Below are 15261 nucleotides of genomic sequence, written 5' to 3'. Positions count from 1 at the left end.
CATATCTTGAGGAACCCCTCATTCAAAGAGATGAAGACCCACTGAACTGGTGGCAGACCAAGGCTTCAGTCTACCCTCGCCTAGTAAGAGTAATGGTGGGAAGACTTTGCATTGTCGTGACATCAGTCCCCTCAAAAAGAGTCTTCTCTAAAACAGGCAAAATGGTCACAGAGAGAGAAATCGCATCAGCTCATCCAAGCTGAGGCATTTGATATTTCTAAATGCTAACCTGCATTTAGACTAATTTTTCCTTTATTTATTTGGTTTGTTTGCTGTGGTTCTGTGTTCATTGTTTAATGAAAGTTTTATTATAATATTAAATAATACTGTGTATTTTTTTCTAACTAAAAATGTATAAAAATAAGGCTTTTATAAAAACAATTGATACAAAATTGCATACCAACACACAAACCATTCACAATTGCTAAATTGGGCTAATAAAGAGTTTCCCAGTGAGAGCCGGCTCTTCTTAGGGAGCCGAGCGAGAGGAGCCGAATCTATGAAAAGAGCCTGACTGCCCTAAACTACACTTAATCTAAGGGTGTTTTCACATATGTTGGTGCGCACCGTGGTGCGGCCTCGGAGCGCACCAAAATACATTGTATCATTTTTCAGTTAGTGCGGTCCGTGTTGTTCACATATTATTTTTTTACTGTACTCGAAATGCTGCACCGTACACCACGTGACAACGGTCAGCCCTGCCATTGGTCTCTGACAGCTCTTACCGTCTCATGACCACCCCCACGTTTCCACGACAACCAGCCTGACAGGGAGAGTGCATCTATCAAGATGTGGAGATAAACGATGCACGTCTTTGCGAAGTTTCTTTGCTTTAATGCGAAATTGTGTAGCTGTTCTATTAAAGCCTTTCTCACGGAGCCGTTTGCTAAAAAGCCCATAATGTTACTATTTGTGTGTGGAGGACAGCTATGCATTTATAAAATCATCAGCTCAAACGTAAAGGAGACAGCGAATCTCTGCAACGGACCAGGATTGGCTTGTTTGTTGTTAACCCACAATATAACACCCGGATCACGTCACAACGGAAGCCCAGTGGCTCAAACATGTGGAGAACTTCCTGTATTTGGTTCGGTCCGTGGTCCAGCAGTGTTCACACCACAGGTGGGTCGCCCCAGAGTTCGGCGACAGCCGCTCCGAGACCACCTGTTTAGAGCGGTCTCGGAGCGGTCGTTTAGTGCACACCCGAGTGCGGCTGTTGTGTTCACACTGACCCAAACGAACCGTACTCGGAGCGAAACGTCATTTGGGCCGACCTAAACGGTGTATATGTGAAAACACTCTAAGGGTGATACAACTGTCTCAAAGTAATCCAACTCCTTTCACCTCTTTAAAATATGTGTCTGTGTCACAACAAAGACAACATGGACAAATACAATATTATTGAACTGCAGAATTATTTTGTAATCGCTTCCAGATCTTCAATGAACTTGAGAGGAAATGCTCACTCTTTTGCTAATAATGTTCAGATTTTAATTACCTGAAAGATAGAGGTGAATCAAACAATACAAAGGTTATACTACTATATGATACAACATTTGATACTTTTTACTGTGCAAATGATGTGATTTATAAAAGTCAAATGTTGAAACTTTAATGCATCGCCAAACATCCATCATTATGAAGACGTATGAATCGTGTTGCATTTAATAAAGCAAGTGAGTCGAGGGTATTTTTCTATTTGTTATATTTACAGCACAGTGGTATGGGTGTACGAAAGCATCTCCTTTCTGCCATTAAAGACTGACTCATGCTGTTAGCAGTCAGTATGAAGCTCTCATGATAAACAACCGGCCTGCTCAATGGGGAGGAAAAAGATATAAACACAAAGATTTATGAGCTCATAAACTGAGGTCTGAGAAAAATATCACCAAAATAATAATTCCATATGAGTGGAGTAAACCCATCTTAAAGATTTGTCATCCTATAAGCCCATAGAAACCAAGCTTAGGTTGACATCTGGAGGAGTTAGAGGTTTTAACAAAGTTCAAAATCTTTTTTTGAGTTTCTAGCTTTCACACAACTCAAACATAAGTCTAGATTAACTTTAGACTCAATATAGTCCGGGTGAAAGTAACACACCTAGCCAAAATAAACTTGAATTTGTAACATGTTGTTTATATAACTGCAGATTGTGCATGGAATTTATGAAAAATATCTTTTTTTCCCTGTTTTCGCAAGTAAAATCGTTTTTGTTTTAACATTCAAACAGACTCATGGTTCTCCTGTACACAATGTTAACTACTGATCATTGAATTCTGGCTAGGGTGGCCATTCGTGCCAGTTCCGCCGGACACGTCCCGAACATGTTTTCGGGTTTTTTCTCCGGAAGTCGCGTTGCTCGACCACATACGTCATCGAGGTTCTCACATTTCAGTTAAAATACATTAGAAAATTAAGATTTCTTTCTTTTAAGACATACAATCATTGTAGTTTCATTCTTACCTTAAAATGTAACGGTTGCTTTTCTGAAATTAAACCCAAAATATTAAACCTTGATGACGTATGATGTAAGTCTTACTTACCGCGTGCAACTCGTAATGACTCGGTTGGGAAAACTGCATCACTGCATCAAACACACGCGCAAAACTCTATAGCTGTGTTAATAAGTCAGAATGCTTGAAATACCATTAAACCCCTCCTTTAAAATGTGTGAAAAGTTTACTTACAGGTTGTGGATTTATGGTCGGACCCAACAAGGTAGGTACTGCAAGTAGATTTTTAGAGAAACTGGCATTGAACTGTGCCACACTGACAAAAGATGGCTAAGGTCAAACTAATTGCTGTGAAATTTCAGAATAAATGAACATTAGCCATTGGTCTCGTATATTATTGTTTTTCGGAACATAGCTCCTAGATCTCGGTTATCATGAAAAACCCATGAAATTTTAGATTTGACAATATGGGACTTTTTTGTGCAACAAGGAATTTTTTAATCAACTTAAATTTACAATTCATTTAAACTTTCTTGACTAGCAAGGAAACGCTATAAATTACTAAAATAAAGTTCAATTAGCTTTAGTTATTTCAACTTGATTTTTATAATTAAGTGTAACAAGGAATTTTTACGGTGTATACACACAACGTCTAGAATAAAGCAAAATCTGGATTCATCGTGCTTCACATTCAAAGGCATTTCACAAACCAGTTTGTATGCTTTCAGTTAGATGATAATAATAAGAATAATAAATAAGTTTTGCCTCCAAAAATTGGTCTTTATGGATGCAAGTGGATTTATTATGTCTCAGTGAAAAGTGCTTCAAATTTTAAATCTACAAGCATCAAGAGATTCAGACATAAGCTGAATGCTGTCTGAGGTAACACCAGGCTGCTATTGCTATCTGGTGTCATGACTAATTGTCTTTGATCGAATATTGAGGTGACAGAATCATTAAAACACACAAATCCTGTTAGAGCTCGCCGAAGGCAGACGGCTTTATTATTGCCTTGCCATTTCACTCCCCTTAACCAGCCAGATACAAATCTGGAATCAATAAAAGACAGAAATGATAGTTTGCCTGACCTAAATAGACCTGAATCTATTTCACATAACTACACAGCAAATTTTAAAGTGTTAAAATCACACTGGGAGTGTGAAAATTAACACTTTTCCAGAGTTTATATGAGTCCACACTAAATCGAGTCAAATTTACACTTTAAAAAGTGTTAATTTTTTAACACTCACAAAATGTTAAAAATAACACTATGAGTGTTCACAGTTAACACCTTTGATGAGTTTCATTTACACCAAGTGAGTGCTACAACCACACTAGTTGTGTCAAAAGTTTAACACTACAGGAGTTCTTTTTAAACTAATTTAGTGTTCACATAACACCAAGGGAGTTTTTTTTAAACTAATTTAGTGTTCACATAACACCAAGGGAGTTATTTTTTAAACGAATGTAGTGTTCACATAACACCAAGGGAGTTTTTTTTAAACTAATGTAGTGTTCACATAACACCAAGGGAGTTTTTTTTTAAACTAATGTAGTGTTCACATAACACCAAGGGAGTTTTTTTTAACTAATGTAGTGTTCACATAACACCAAGGGAGTTTTTTTTTAAAAATAATTTAGTGTTCACATAACACTAAGAGCGTTATTTTTTAAAACTAATGTAGTGTTCACATAACACCAGGGGAGTTTTTTAAAACTAATGTAGTGTTCATACATCCCCATATTAAGGTATTTAAATGCAATCTACACTTGGTTCAACTAAATACATTAAATTAAAGAACAGCCAACACAATGTATCAGTTTGAAATTTATATTTTAGCTCAAACTAACATCTCAAACTAACATACATACAGCCAACACAATGTATCAGTTTGAAATGTATTTTTTAGCTCAAACTAACATCTCAAACTAACATACATGAGGGAACAACATATTCACCATCTGACCCATATGGACTCTGTAGATCAAAAGGCCTGAAGAACTTTAAATTGCTGGCTTTGACAAGTTCATTCAACTCACAGTACCTCTGAACTTTAAATGCATGGCGATGCTCCGAGAAATGCTCTGTTACAAGTTTGTTAACAATAAAATACACAGTGTCATTGATTAAAAGTATTCTCTGAATCTGACTGAAAATGGGGATTTCATTCTCAATTTCATTACACACAATCAGGTCTTGTCTATATTCTGTCCCATCTAATTTAACCCAGTTCATGGACCGCATGACTGACTGTGCAGGATTTTGTAGCATTTCTGCCATCTTTTCACCATTGTCAATATCATCCCAACAGAATGTTTTCATAGGCCCACACTCAATTTGTGTCATTGGTGTTGTTTCCCAAAGATAGCCTATTGACATCTGATGTCTTCGTGCCAGAGATTTGGTAATGTTTTTGAAATTTTTGAGTGTATTCTTAAAAACTTTATGCTTGGCCTCGAATCTCATGCTCCACATGTGTACTAATGGACCAATTTTTCGAATGCATGCTGGATAGTGGACCATAAAATGGTGTTTGGGCAGTAGATTCTTATGTGGATACAACTCTTTAAACAATTCATGGTGCTCAATAATTAAGTACTTCAGGAGAACAGTCATGCCTTCTGAGATACAAGGGGAAAAGACTAAATCTAGAATTTGAAGTAAGAGTAGGAGCAAATGCCAATTCTTATCTCCAAGGGGTACAATATCACCAAACAGTAATGGAATGTTTTTGACAAGACAGAGTGCCTGAATAGAATTGAGACCTATGTTATTTCCACTGTGCTCCAAATTTACCCTTGTAGGACGATTCTTTCTCTCTAAATATCCATAATCATATGAATATATTCTAGAGAGCAACTCACACTGTGTAACAAACTTGTCAGAAAGATATTCAAACAGTAGTTTCATTTCAAATTGAACAACTCCTTCCAGGAGATCATGCATTACATCTAGAGAGTAGTTGTGGCACACATGAAAATATTGCAGACTATTGAGTGTTGAGTTTCTTTTAAGTCCATGTGTTGACTTGAGTTGAGGGTCAGATTCCAATTCACTGCAATGCTGTCCAAAAACTGTACGATCACGCAAAATAACTCTAACATCGTCCTCATCGTAAAAGAACTGAGTATCTGCTTTTTGAGTCAAACATAGACGGCAGAAGTAATTCCCACTGAACGATTCTGTGAACCCAAGGATGGAATGCATTCCCAAGTTGTCTCCAACTACTTGACATATGGTTCCAAAAACTTTACTTGTGGATATGGGTAGTTCAATCCCATCCGTTTCTAGAGTCTTTATATCATGAATCAATGGTTCCAAGATGGGGTCAAAGCCATACTTTTTTAAGTCTTGAGCATGAAACAGTGCTATTAAGTGAATATTCATCAGCCTTGAATTTAATTTTGAAGGTAGATTTCTCAGTACAAAATAAAGAGCACCAATCTTGTGTACCCCACATTTAGAGCCAAGAGGGTTCGCCGTTTCAAATTCATCAAAGTATACTTGGATCTGTAAAGCACTGGGATCTTTGGAGAACAATGGATGATTCTTGAAGAAACTTCCATCACAGAAGTCCTCAAAATGTGATTTCTGCCTTTCTTTAACTTTAGTTAGCAATCTACATACTTCTTCATTTTGACACATAAATTTTAATGTTTCCAAAACTGGAACATAAACAAATGTATCTTTTACTGGGACCTGATCATAACCTCCTGTTTTTTTGTTTCTCCTGGTGTCGTACCTCATACCAAGCATAATTTCAGGTTCAACTACACCCCATTTGTCTATGAAATATTTAGATCTTTTAGTTTCTGTGTTAAACAAGGAAAAGGGACTGTCAAAATGTCCTAAACAATCTTCGACTGCTGATCTGGCAGGATTATTGTGGGGAATGACAGACATTACATCTTGGTGAATTTGGTTATGCAGTTCTGTGGTGAGTTCCTCAAGCTCTGAAACAACTGATGATACCAAGCTATTGGCCACTCCACTGCACTGTAATTTGGCCACAACAGAAGCACATATATCTGCAGTATTTCTCCTGAAATGGGTGACATTTTCCTCAGAGTCTATGAGAGCAACTTGGGAATGACCTTCTTCAATTAACAACGAACCTGAATGATTAAGATCAACATTTTGAGCTGGCTGTTCACCATGCTGTAAATGTGCTGGACTGAAATCAGCAACATGAACACTGTTCAAATGTCTTCGAAAACCGGAATACGTACAAAACTGTCGACTACAGCCACCTTGTGCACATAACAGCTTAAACTTTAAAGAAGGATAAAAACTGTGGGTGACTCTCAAGTGAGATATCAAAGTGTGGCTACTTGAATGCAAACTTTGACAACAAAAACACCTTAACATTTAACTTAGTTTAAAAGCTTTGCACGTAACTCCTTTACTCGGGGAGACTCACTAGAAAGTCCAACATCGATGTTGTAGATTGTAGTCTGCAGAAAGGTAAAAATGTTGACAAGGGCTTCCTCGTATGACAGGTTGCAAACGTAGTGGACTTTGAAGAGTTCATCTATAGCACTCAAGGAGCTGCTTCCAGCACAGGGGATGAGATGTTTGTCCACAACCACATAGAAGTTGTCGATTCTGCTCTTAATCCTTCCTAATCCAAGGAGGTATGGCTGGTGGCTCTGCCTGCCACTGAGATGGTCTTCAATACTGGTGCAGGACTGAAAAAGCAACCCCAACAATAAAAATCAGATTTAACAAACTAAAAAAAAACACATTAAAGTGTGTAATGATGAATGCAGGCAACCTTGTGCTGAACCAAATCATAAATAAGAAATGACTAATCTCAAATTCAATGTGACCCTGTATGTAAATCCAGGCCAAAGTCTCAATCTAATTATGAGATTAGGACCTTTAAAGTTTGATTTCAGTCATTGATTTTTCATTAATTTTAATCTTTGACATGATCCTAGTCAATATAAAAGAAATGTTATATTTTCACAAACTGTTCTATACAATATATAAAAAATTTATTTGGACAACAGTAACTCACAAACAAATGACTTTAGCTGGGTTTTTACAGACTGAGTCACATATGTGCAGAATAAAACCAGTTAATCACCAAATATTTCACCCCCCAAATAAACGTGCTGATACACCCTCAGGCCATCCAAAATATAAGTGACTTACGTTCTTTATCAGAACAAATGATGAATTTAACAAGGAAATCCCAGCTCTGCAAGTCAATACAATGCCCAAAAACATATTTTGACAGTGTCACATTATGGTATCGAAAACCATAGTTCTATTAGTAGAAACAAACACATTCACAAAGATTTGCAACAGTATTATGAGTTTTACCTTGTGGAAATGCACAAGTCTATCAACAGCCTCTGTTGCACTGATCTTGGTCTTCTTCCTTCCCGAAGAAGGTGGCAGGAGATGCAATAGTAGCAGGATGGATGACATGTCACTGTCCCAATCTAAACAAGTGGATATTATGTGTTTAGTTCTCACAAAAACACAGAAAATCAGGGCAAATCTGAAGCTATAACATCCTCAAAAATGATGCTAACCATTTTCAGATCCTTCTCCCACTGCTGCATTGAGAAGACATTGAATTTCTGCTGTCGAAGTAAGAGACCTGGCTTCATTGATGATCTTGTGCTTGAATGCTGTCTCCCACCTCTCAAGCAACTTGTTGGATGTTTCAGCATTGAACAGAAGAGCAAAGTCCTGATTTATCTAATATTGAAGCATATTTCAAGACAAATATGAGAAAAGCAGGACTCAAAATGGATTGTGTGTGCATGTGATAATTTTGATAGACTATGAAATAAAAACCAAGAAAAATATCCAAAAGATGTTTGATATTGTTTGAGACAATAATTATGAGGCCAATTACCCAAGTGAAAAAATTACACTATCTACTTGAATTGCTCTATTTTCACATACTAATTTTGTACTTAATATACTTAATTCTTCTTTAGTACTTAGGATAATTTTAAGAACATCTAAGGGCTCAGTCACACCAAAAGCGTTTATGGCAGTTGCAGGCGCCTTTTTTGAATGATATTCTATGGGCAGGGCGCGTTTGCGCGCTGTTTATGCGCGCCGAGCGCCTTGCGGTTTTCTGCCGCCTGCCGGGCACGCGTTTTTGAAGGAGCGCTGAGAGCGGAGGAGCGCCTGACGTCATTCGCGTCTTCCATTGTCCAATCGAATGAGGGGAGAGGCGGGCCTTACGTTGTGGTGAGGGAAGTTTACAGTTGCTTTGAAGAACCGGACTCCACTCGCTCACTCTCTCCTGCGTGTTTGTGCTCCTCTCATCCTCAAACAAGGTCAGAGCAAGCGTCCTCTTTTTAAAGTTTCTGCTAATACGACAGTTAACAGCAAAAGAGCGCTCACGCTTCAATATTTGATTGACAAGACAGCTGACTCGGTGGTTGCTTAGCAATATGAAAAGCCGCGCTGCACTGCTCTTTTTTAAAAAAGGCAGTGCGTCGCGCCTTGCGTTTGCAAGCGTTTAAGGCGCTTTTGGTGTGACTGAGCCCTAAGTGTACTTATCTGTGCTATTTTGAGATGACATTAAAATTAACTAAAATGTATGAAAAATATTTAGGTACCACTTGTAGTAAATTTAAACCCATCTTTATATGCAGAGATTGCATGTTAAAATCACATTTTAGTTCATGTTTATCGTGTCTCAAAATAGCACACTTAGATGCTACCTTAAGTACTAAATAATTTTTAGTGTATTATGTACAAATTAATGTGCGAAAATAGAGCACTTTAAGTGCATTATGACATGTACTACTTTTTCACCTGGGTACTACTCTCTGTATGACTGTCTGTACGCCATGCAAGAGCAAAAATGCTAAATCTACAACGGGGGCTTTGAGGTAAAAATGAACAAAAATGAACAAAAAGCCAGCATATCTAACATATACACTTAAAACCTTAATCTTCGTAGAGAAGGAGTGCTATATTTACCAATCCTTTCACATCCAAAAATCTTGGAAAGATCTTTAGTATGTCAGCTGATCTTTCGGGGTTGTGTACGAGTTCTTGTCTATGCTTAAAAGTCTCCTTCATCTTTTGCATAACTTCAACTTCATCAGCTGTGTGGACAAGGAAAGAAATTGCTTCCCTGCATGCATCTCCCTCAAGTTGCTGACCATCATCTATCCTTCTTCGGCGACTTGGCCCTGCGATTTCAGAGACTTCTAAGCAACGACGTTTTGGATTCTTTCTTGACAAAGTTTTAAGACGCCAGGAAATAAACCCTGTTCCCTTTTCTGGATCATAGAAATGTTCCTGTCAGAAAGACAAAAGAAAATTATTTGGTAAGACCAGAAGTCAGTTTCATTTTATAAACTGGTACTGCATCATAACATAGAAAACTAACAACTAAAACACAAACCTCTTTAGCAAAAAACTGGCACTGAAGTCATCATACATACACATGTTTAAATAGGCAGAGACTAGTAGGAATATAGTCAGAAATATGCTAATTAGCATGTCAAAAATCAATTTTGAATCTAATTGGGACCTTAAGAATCGACTCAGAATTAATTTATGAGGGTCTAAACCATTCCCAAACCTAGTTGGCAACTACATGAACACTTTCTTACATAGCCTTTTGTTGAAAATGGGTCTCTCAGGGCAGGAAAAAGAGAAACAATGCCCAGGGCATAAGTCTCACGCTGTTGGCGGGTGGGGATCCTTCTGTAAAGTTTATAAAAAAGTGAGGTCATTGTTGCAGCTAAATTTAAACTCTAAATTCTATATGCAAATTGACAAAGCTTGTATGGCAGCTATTTGTATTTATTGCATATGCACACAGAAATTTTACCCATGAATCTCCGTCATGTGACTAACAACAATATTAACAAGTTGCCGTCTGGTGCTGTGCTTTAAAGTTTTGGTTGCCTGGTATTCTTCAAGCACTTCCTCACCACCAGATTGTTTTTCCAGGGCATCTTGGACAATCTGATTAAGTATAATGACAATAAAGGTGAATTGTTAAGACAAGTAAAATTATGAAAAGTAATTTTTATGAACAAAATAACAATGATAAAGATTTTATAAATACCCTTTTTGCCTTTTCAACATTTAAGGTTTCTCTACTGCTGCTGGCATTTGCTGCCTGATTGTGCACTGCTTGGTCCGTGTCATCATGGTCAGTTGAAGAGAGTGAAAGGGTATCAGTAGACGTGCTGGGAGTTGAGGATCTTGTGGGTGTAAACTCTGAGAGAAACAAAAGCACAACAATGTTCATGTTTTCTGTCAATGCTTTACTTTGAACAGTGCGACAAAGAGTTTAATGGTGTTCTTTTTGCTGAATTTTGCAGGGCCCTCCATCACAAAGTACAGCAACAAAACCAATAGTAATCATAATAATGCCCCAACAGTGTAATATTGTGTGACCAATTAACACTGTGTTATAGCTTTCTTAACCTGTTAACCTTTTTCTGTTTTTTGAACCCCCCACAAAAAATGTCATAGCCAAACTAAAATAGATACAGTTATGAAGTCTTTGCACTAGAAGCATAAGTTTGATCTCATTTGAAAGCAGACACTTGGAAGTTTATTAGGAGGTGAACATTAGTTACTGTCATAATGAAAAAAGTTGTTATGGAGAGCTTAAATTATACTTTATTAACTCCACCAAACATATATGAAATATTGTTATGGAAATCTAAATGAAACTGGCCTTGGAGCAATCTAGAAATGCACTACAGATAAAGCCACAGGTCTGACCATGTTCTGTTTTAAATCTGAAGATGATACCTCTAAAACTCTGAATTTTATTAAATGTTTTTTAGACCCATGTCATGTACATTTATTTAAAGGAAAACAGCAAAAATGCTAAGCTAATGTTTGTTTATTTATATCTCACAACATCCTTTAAGTTTATTGTCTAATTGTTCCGTGTTTTAAGACTCATTAAATAAGCATCCAGATGAGTCATTAACAACTTTTAATCCGGGATATGGGTTTATTTTATTATTATTATGAATAATTACTCATACATTCTATTTAGTGTTTTATTTCCTCCTTTCGTCTCAATTCACTTTCTTTTTATTAAATTCCTTTCTTACAAAAAGAAACTTACCTTAAAGAAGCTTTACCAGTCGAAATTATTCCTAGAAACATATATATCATATCTCCAGACAGCAGATGTTTACAGAACAGCTAGTACTTTAGCTTAGCATACCATCAAAACACGACAAATAAAGGGATTTATAATAAAGCTCACTTTATAACATCAAAAGTCGAGTGCTTAAACAATCATGCATGATCTGATGTGGCTTTGGATCATAAAATAAGACCGAAAATAAACAGTTTTATGCTTTTTTATGCTATTAGCTTTGCTCGATTAGCATAGCATTATAACATACAGTACTGTTATGAAAATACCAGATATAGCGTTAAAAAATACAGATAAATAATATATAATCTTAATCGTGTTTATTGTCTCCATGGTTTTAAAACATCAAAACATCTTTATTTGCCTGTTATTATAAAAACAGCAATCGATCGTTGCACGTCACTGTTCAAGTACACATCTGACTGACAGCTGATCTCTGACATCTTATTCTATGAGAGTCCCATATTGACACTTTCTAACTCTAGCGCCCTCCGGCTTCATGTATGAATGAAACAAACTGAGTGTGAATGACTGTAGCAGAGACTCCAGCTGCTCATATCGCCGTGTTTGGAATAAAAATGGATGAAATATTACCGCCCCTGCAGAAATTTAAAGCGTAACTAAACCCCTGGTCAAAGTCTGACTCCACCCACTGGCAATATTTGAAAAATGCTAGAAAAGTGGGCAGATCCCAACGGAGATAGAGGGGACGAACTAAGCTCGTACCAAGTGTGTGGTGAGATCGTAACAAGGGCGTGGTGAGCTTGAACCTGCTTACGTCACGAGTCATTTTTTGGACCCAACATCCAATAGGAAAATTCAACTGCAGTAGCCACCGTTCAACCTGAAGAGGGCAGCACTTAGACGTTTTTACACCATATATTGCAGTATTGAAACACTTTATATCTTAATGTCAAAAAACTTACTAAAATCAATGAACAGCACTAATAAAGGATCATTCTTACAGATCATTAACTAAAAAAAGTTGGTTTAGGGTTTAGTTACTCTTTAAAGTAAACAAATAAAATTAAACTAATATTTATCCAAATATGCATACTTTGAATTAAAAGCCCTGATGGATGTTGTTTTATCAAGTGCTTTTATGACGATCACGGAGGAGTATTTTTATCAATGAGCGCGGCTGAGATCATTTCAAATTAAAGGCATGTATCGTTTTTTATTTTCATATCTCCTGACAAAAATGAAGAAATTACTGTCACTGTAGGATTTTCAGAATAAAATAAAGGTCAAAAACTAAATCTTTAGTCTTATCACTTTTGAATGATGTATAGTTGTTTTATGTAAGTACATTTAAACTAACAGTAATTGAAATTATGTAAATAAAGAGCTTCAGTGCGCTGGCATCCTAGTGCAGGCTAACAGGATGAATTGCTTGTTATATTGCTAATTTGTGCCTTAAACATAAGGCACTTCAAATAAGAGCATTTGCCAAATTAATAAAAATAAATGTGTTTCTCTGTTACAAACACATTTTGCTTTATCACAATGTTAAATTACAATGAAGCCTTAGAAAGTCTGAAGTGTTGCTTTATATTTACCTCCAAGTATGTTAGGAAGAGTTTCTTCTGGAGGCCTTACAGTAAAACATATATCTGGACTGGCTTGAATCAATTCTTGGAAGATGTCCTCCTCCACATTGGTGTCAGTGTCGTCAAAGACTTGAAGAGATGTCGTTCTTGTAAATCCAAATTTGTTTTTAACTGAAAAATACAATAACAATCATTTTAATTTATTTTCATATTTAAGTCAAACATTTAAGGCAAATAGCACATTTGAAACCTAAAGATAAGACCTGTAGACTTCTGATATCATCAATCATTCAAATGCCTCAATAGCTGATATGACTGTTTTAAATAAGCACATCTAAACCTACCTTCAGTAAGAAAATCCTGGAATGTAAAATCGTCAAGCAATTTTACCCATTTCTTCACACCTTTACACTGAACTTTAACCAGCATGACGAAGGCTGTTGGAAAAAATAAGTAACATTAGAAAGTCTCGTGCTGTTAAAATCTACAGAAAGCAGTGGCTACAATTATATCAGTCATTGTCATTAACTTTGACTAATAGCTTAGTAAATGTCAATGTAATTACAAATATTACATTTAAGTAAATCTAAAGCAACTTAATTCTCGTGTTAATGCGGTGCAAACCTGCAGATCTTACCACGTGCACGTGAGGCACACGCCATGTGAGCGAACGTAAAAGGTGATGTGAAGTGATGTGCAGACCGTGCGGCGCATGATATCACAGTACCGCGAGAGTGTATCTCTCTCGCGGCACTTTGATGTCATACGCCGAACGGTCTGCGCACCATAACTAGTCAGGATATATAAAGTTAAACAAAACGCTTTTCACAGCAGATTCTTGCTGGGTTAATAAGACAAACCTAACGAATACCTAAAGTATGTTGGTTTTAGTCGAGAGCAGTATAACGACCAGGTCAATCCACTAAAAAACACACTTTACATTCGGCTGAACCCCCTTAATGTACTAACATTACTGATATAGATATAGCGTATATATATAGCGTAACGTTATAGCACATACTATCAGTTGTTTTCTTTTGTACGTAACACAGTTAACTTAATCCAGCAATCTTACCTCGCAGTTTATGTCTCGTCTGTACGCTGTCTTTGGCAGCGGAGGATCGGATTGTAGGCACCAATCAAAATATCAAATAGCCTACGTATTGATCAGTGGCCACAGCCAAATTACATTAATAATCGACCCAAAAATAATCGTGTGTCGCCAGCTTTATCTGATATTTTCCCTGCACCGAGTATGAGTGTTACCGCGAAATGTTTCAGCTCCACGTGACCATAGTTAATGACCCGCGCTGTTAAAGTATACATTTAAAACGGGAAAATTGGGCGTTTAATTAAACTGTTGTCGCTAATTTAAACAGTCATATATTTTTGGTGGTGGAAGCAATACACGATTGTACTAAAAGTAGTCAATTTTGTTACCCTTACCTTAATTTGCCAGAGCTATCCACACACACACACAGCTTCCCTCGGTTCCTGTCGTTATTTGACGTGTTACCTAAAAGAAAATTATTTTAGTACTCTTAAAATGTATTTAAGCTTATAAATATTATTTTAAAAAATGACTAGAAATGTACTAGGACAAATCAAAAAGTTGATGGAATAAAGTAATTATACCTGTTAGAACACTGCTGTCTCCATGTGCTTGTCCGCCATTGATCAAAAAGGAAGTACGTGCGAAGACCGGAAATTGAATATACTCTCTACTAGTGTGGTTTAAGGTCAACTCGTGGTAATTACACTAACTCTGACCATCGATTTACACTGCAAGTGTTTAAGTCGTTTAAATTAACACCAGAATCAACACTTTTTAACTCTGGTAAATTAACACCGGAAAAACAACTCCAAACAACACTGTATATTTTGCTGTGTACCAGACATATCAACTATGTTATGCTATGTTAATGTGGTTCAGTGTATTGTGATAATGAGTTATAATGACATTTGTGTGTTTGGCTGAAATCAAGAACAAAACAAATGGACAAACTAAATTGTGAATGGTGGATGCAACAACGTCTGTTTTGTTCGGCTGTGCATAGCTGACTGATGCCATCAACATGCAATGCGCTGCCTCTCCTCCATCGCATCTCCTGACAATTTAGCTGGGAAATTGTTTTGCGC

The 15261-nt window shown here is 36.8% G+C and overlaps 1 protein-coding gene across 2 annotated transcripts; it reads right to left on the bottom strand.

Moving 5' to 3' along the window:
• Positions 1-4270: 4270 nt before the first annotated feature.
• Positions 4271-15014, bottom strand: LOC129444922 (uncharacterized). 2 transcript variants are annotated; one of them, XM_073858051.1, is made up of 11 exons: positions 14758-15014; positions 14569-14638; positions 13467-13559; positions 13132-13293; positions 10514-10668; positions 10274-10410; positions 10053-10146; positions 9412-9735; positions 7998-8166; positions 7783-7904; positions 4271-7142 (listed from the first exon to the last, which is right to left on the bottom strand). In XM_073858051.1, exons 3-11 carry the CDS (start codon positions 13549-13551, stop codon positions 6828-6830), a joined length of 1563 nt encoding a protein of 520 aa, XP_073714152.1. In that variant the 5' UTR covers positions 13552-13559; positions 14569-14638; positions 14758-15014; the 3' UTR covers positions 4271-6827. The 2 variants fall into 2 exon arrangements, with proteins under 2 accessions (XP_073714152.1, XP_055061925.1); XM_055205950.2 differs by adding an exon at positions 7612-7657 and having other exon boundaries at positions 6979-7142; positions 14569-15014.
• Positions 15015-15261: the final 247 nt, after the last annotated feature.

This window comes from Misgurnus anguillicaudatus, chromosome 20, assembly GCF_027580225.2.
Source record: "Misgurnus anguillicaudatus chromosome 20, ASM2758022v2, whole genome shotgun sequence".
NCBI classification, from domain to species: Eukaryota; Metazoa; Chordata; class Actinopteri; order Cypriniformes; family Cobitidae; genus Misgurnus; species Misgurnus anguillicaudatus.
The sequence above is the reverse complement of the archived record's forward strand: the minus strand, read 5'-3'. Positions and strand labels throughout refer to the sequence as shown.

What these genes read in the sequence shown, in the direction of transcription:
- LOC129444922 (XM_073858051.1), bottom strand. Translation starts at nt 13,551, where the DNA reads ATGCTGGTTAAAGTTCAGTGTAAAGGTGTGAAGAAATGGGTAAAATTG. An exon ending in CCAGGATTTTCTTACTGAAG is followed by an intron (nt 13,294 to 13,466) that starts GTAGGTTTAGAT and finishes TGTATTTTTCAG; the next exon opens with TTAAAAACAAATTTGGATTT. An exon ending in GACTTGTGCATTTCCACAAG is followed by an intron (nt 7,143 to 7,782) that starts GTAAAACTCATA and finishes TTGCTTTTTCAG; the next exon opens with TCCTGCACCAGTATTGAAGA.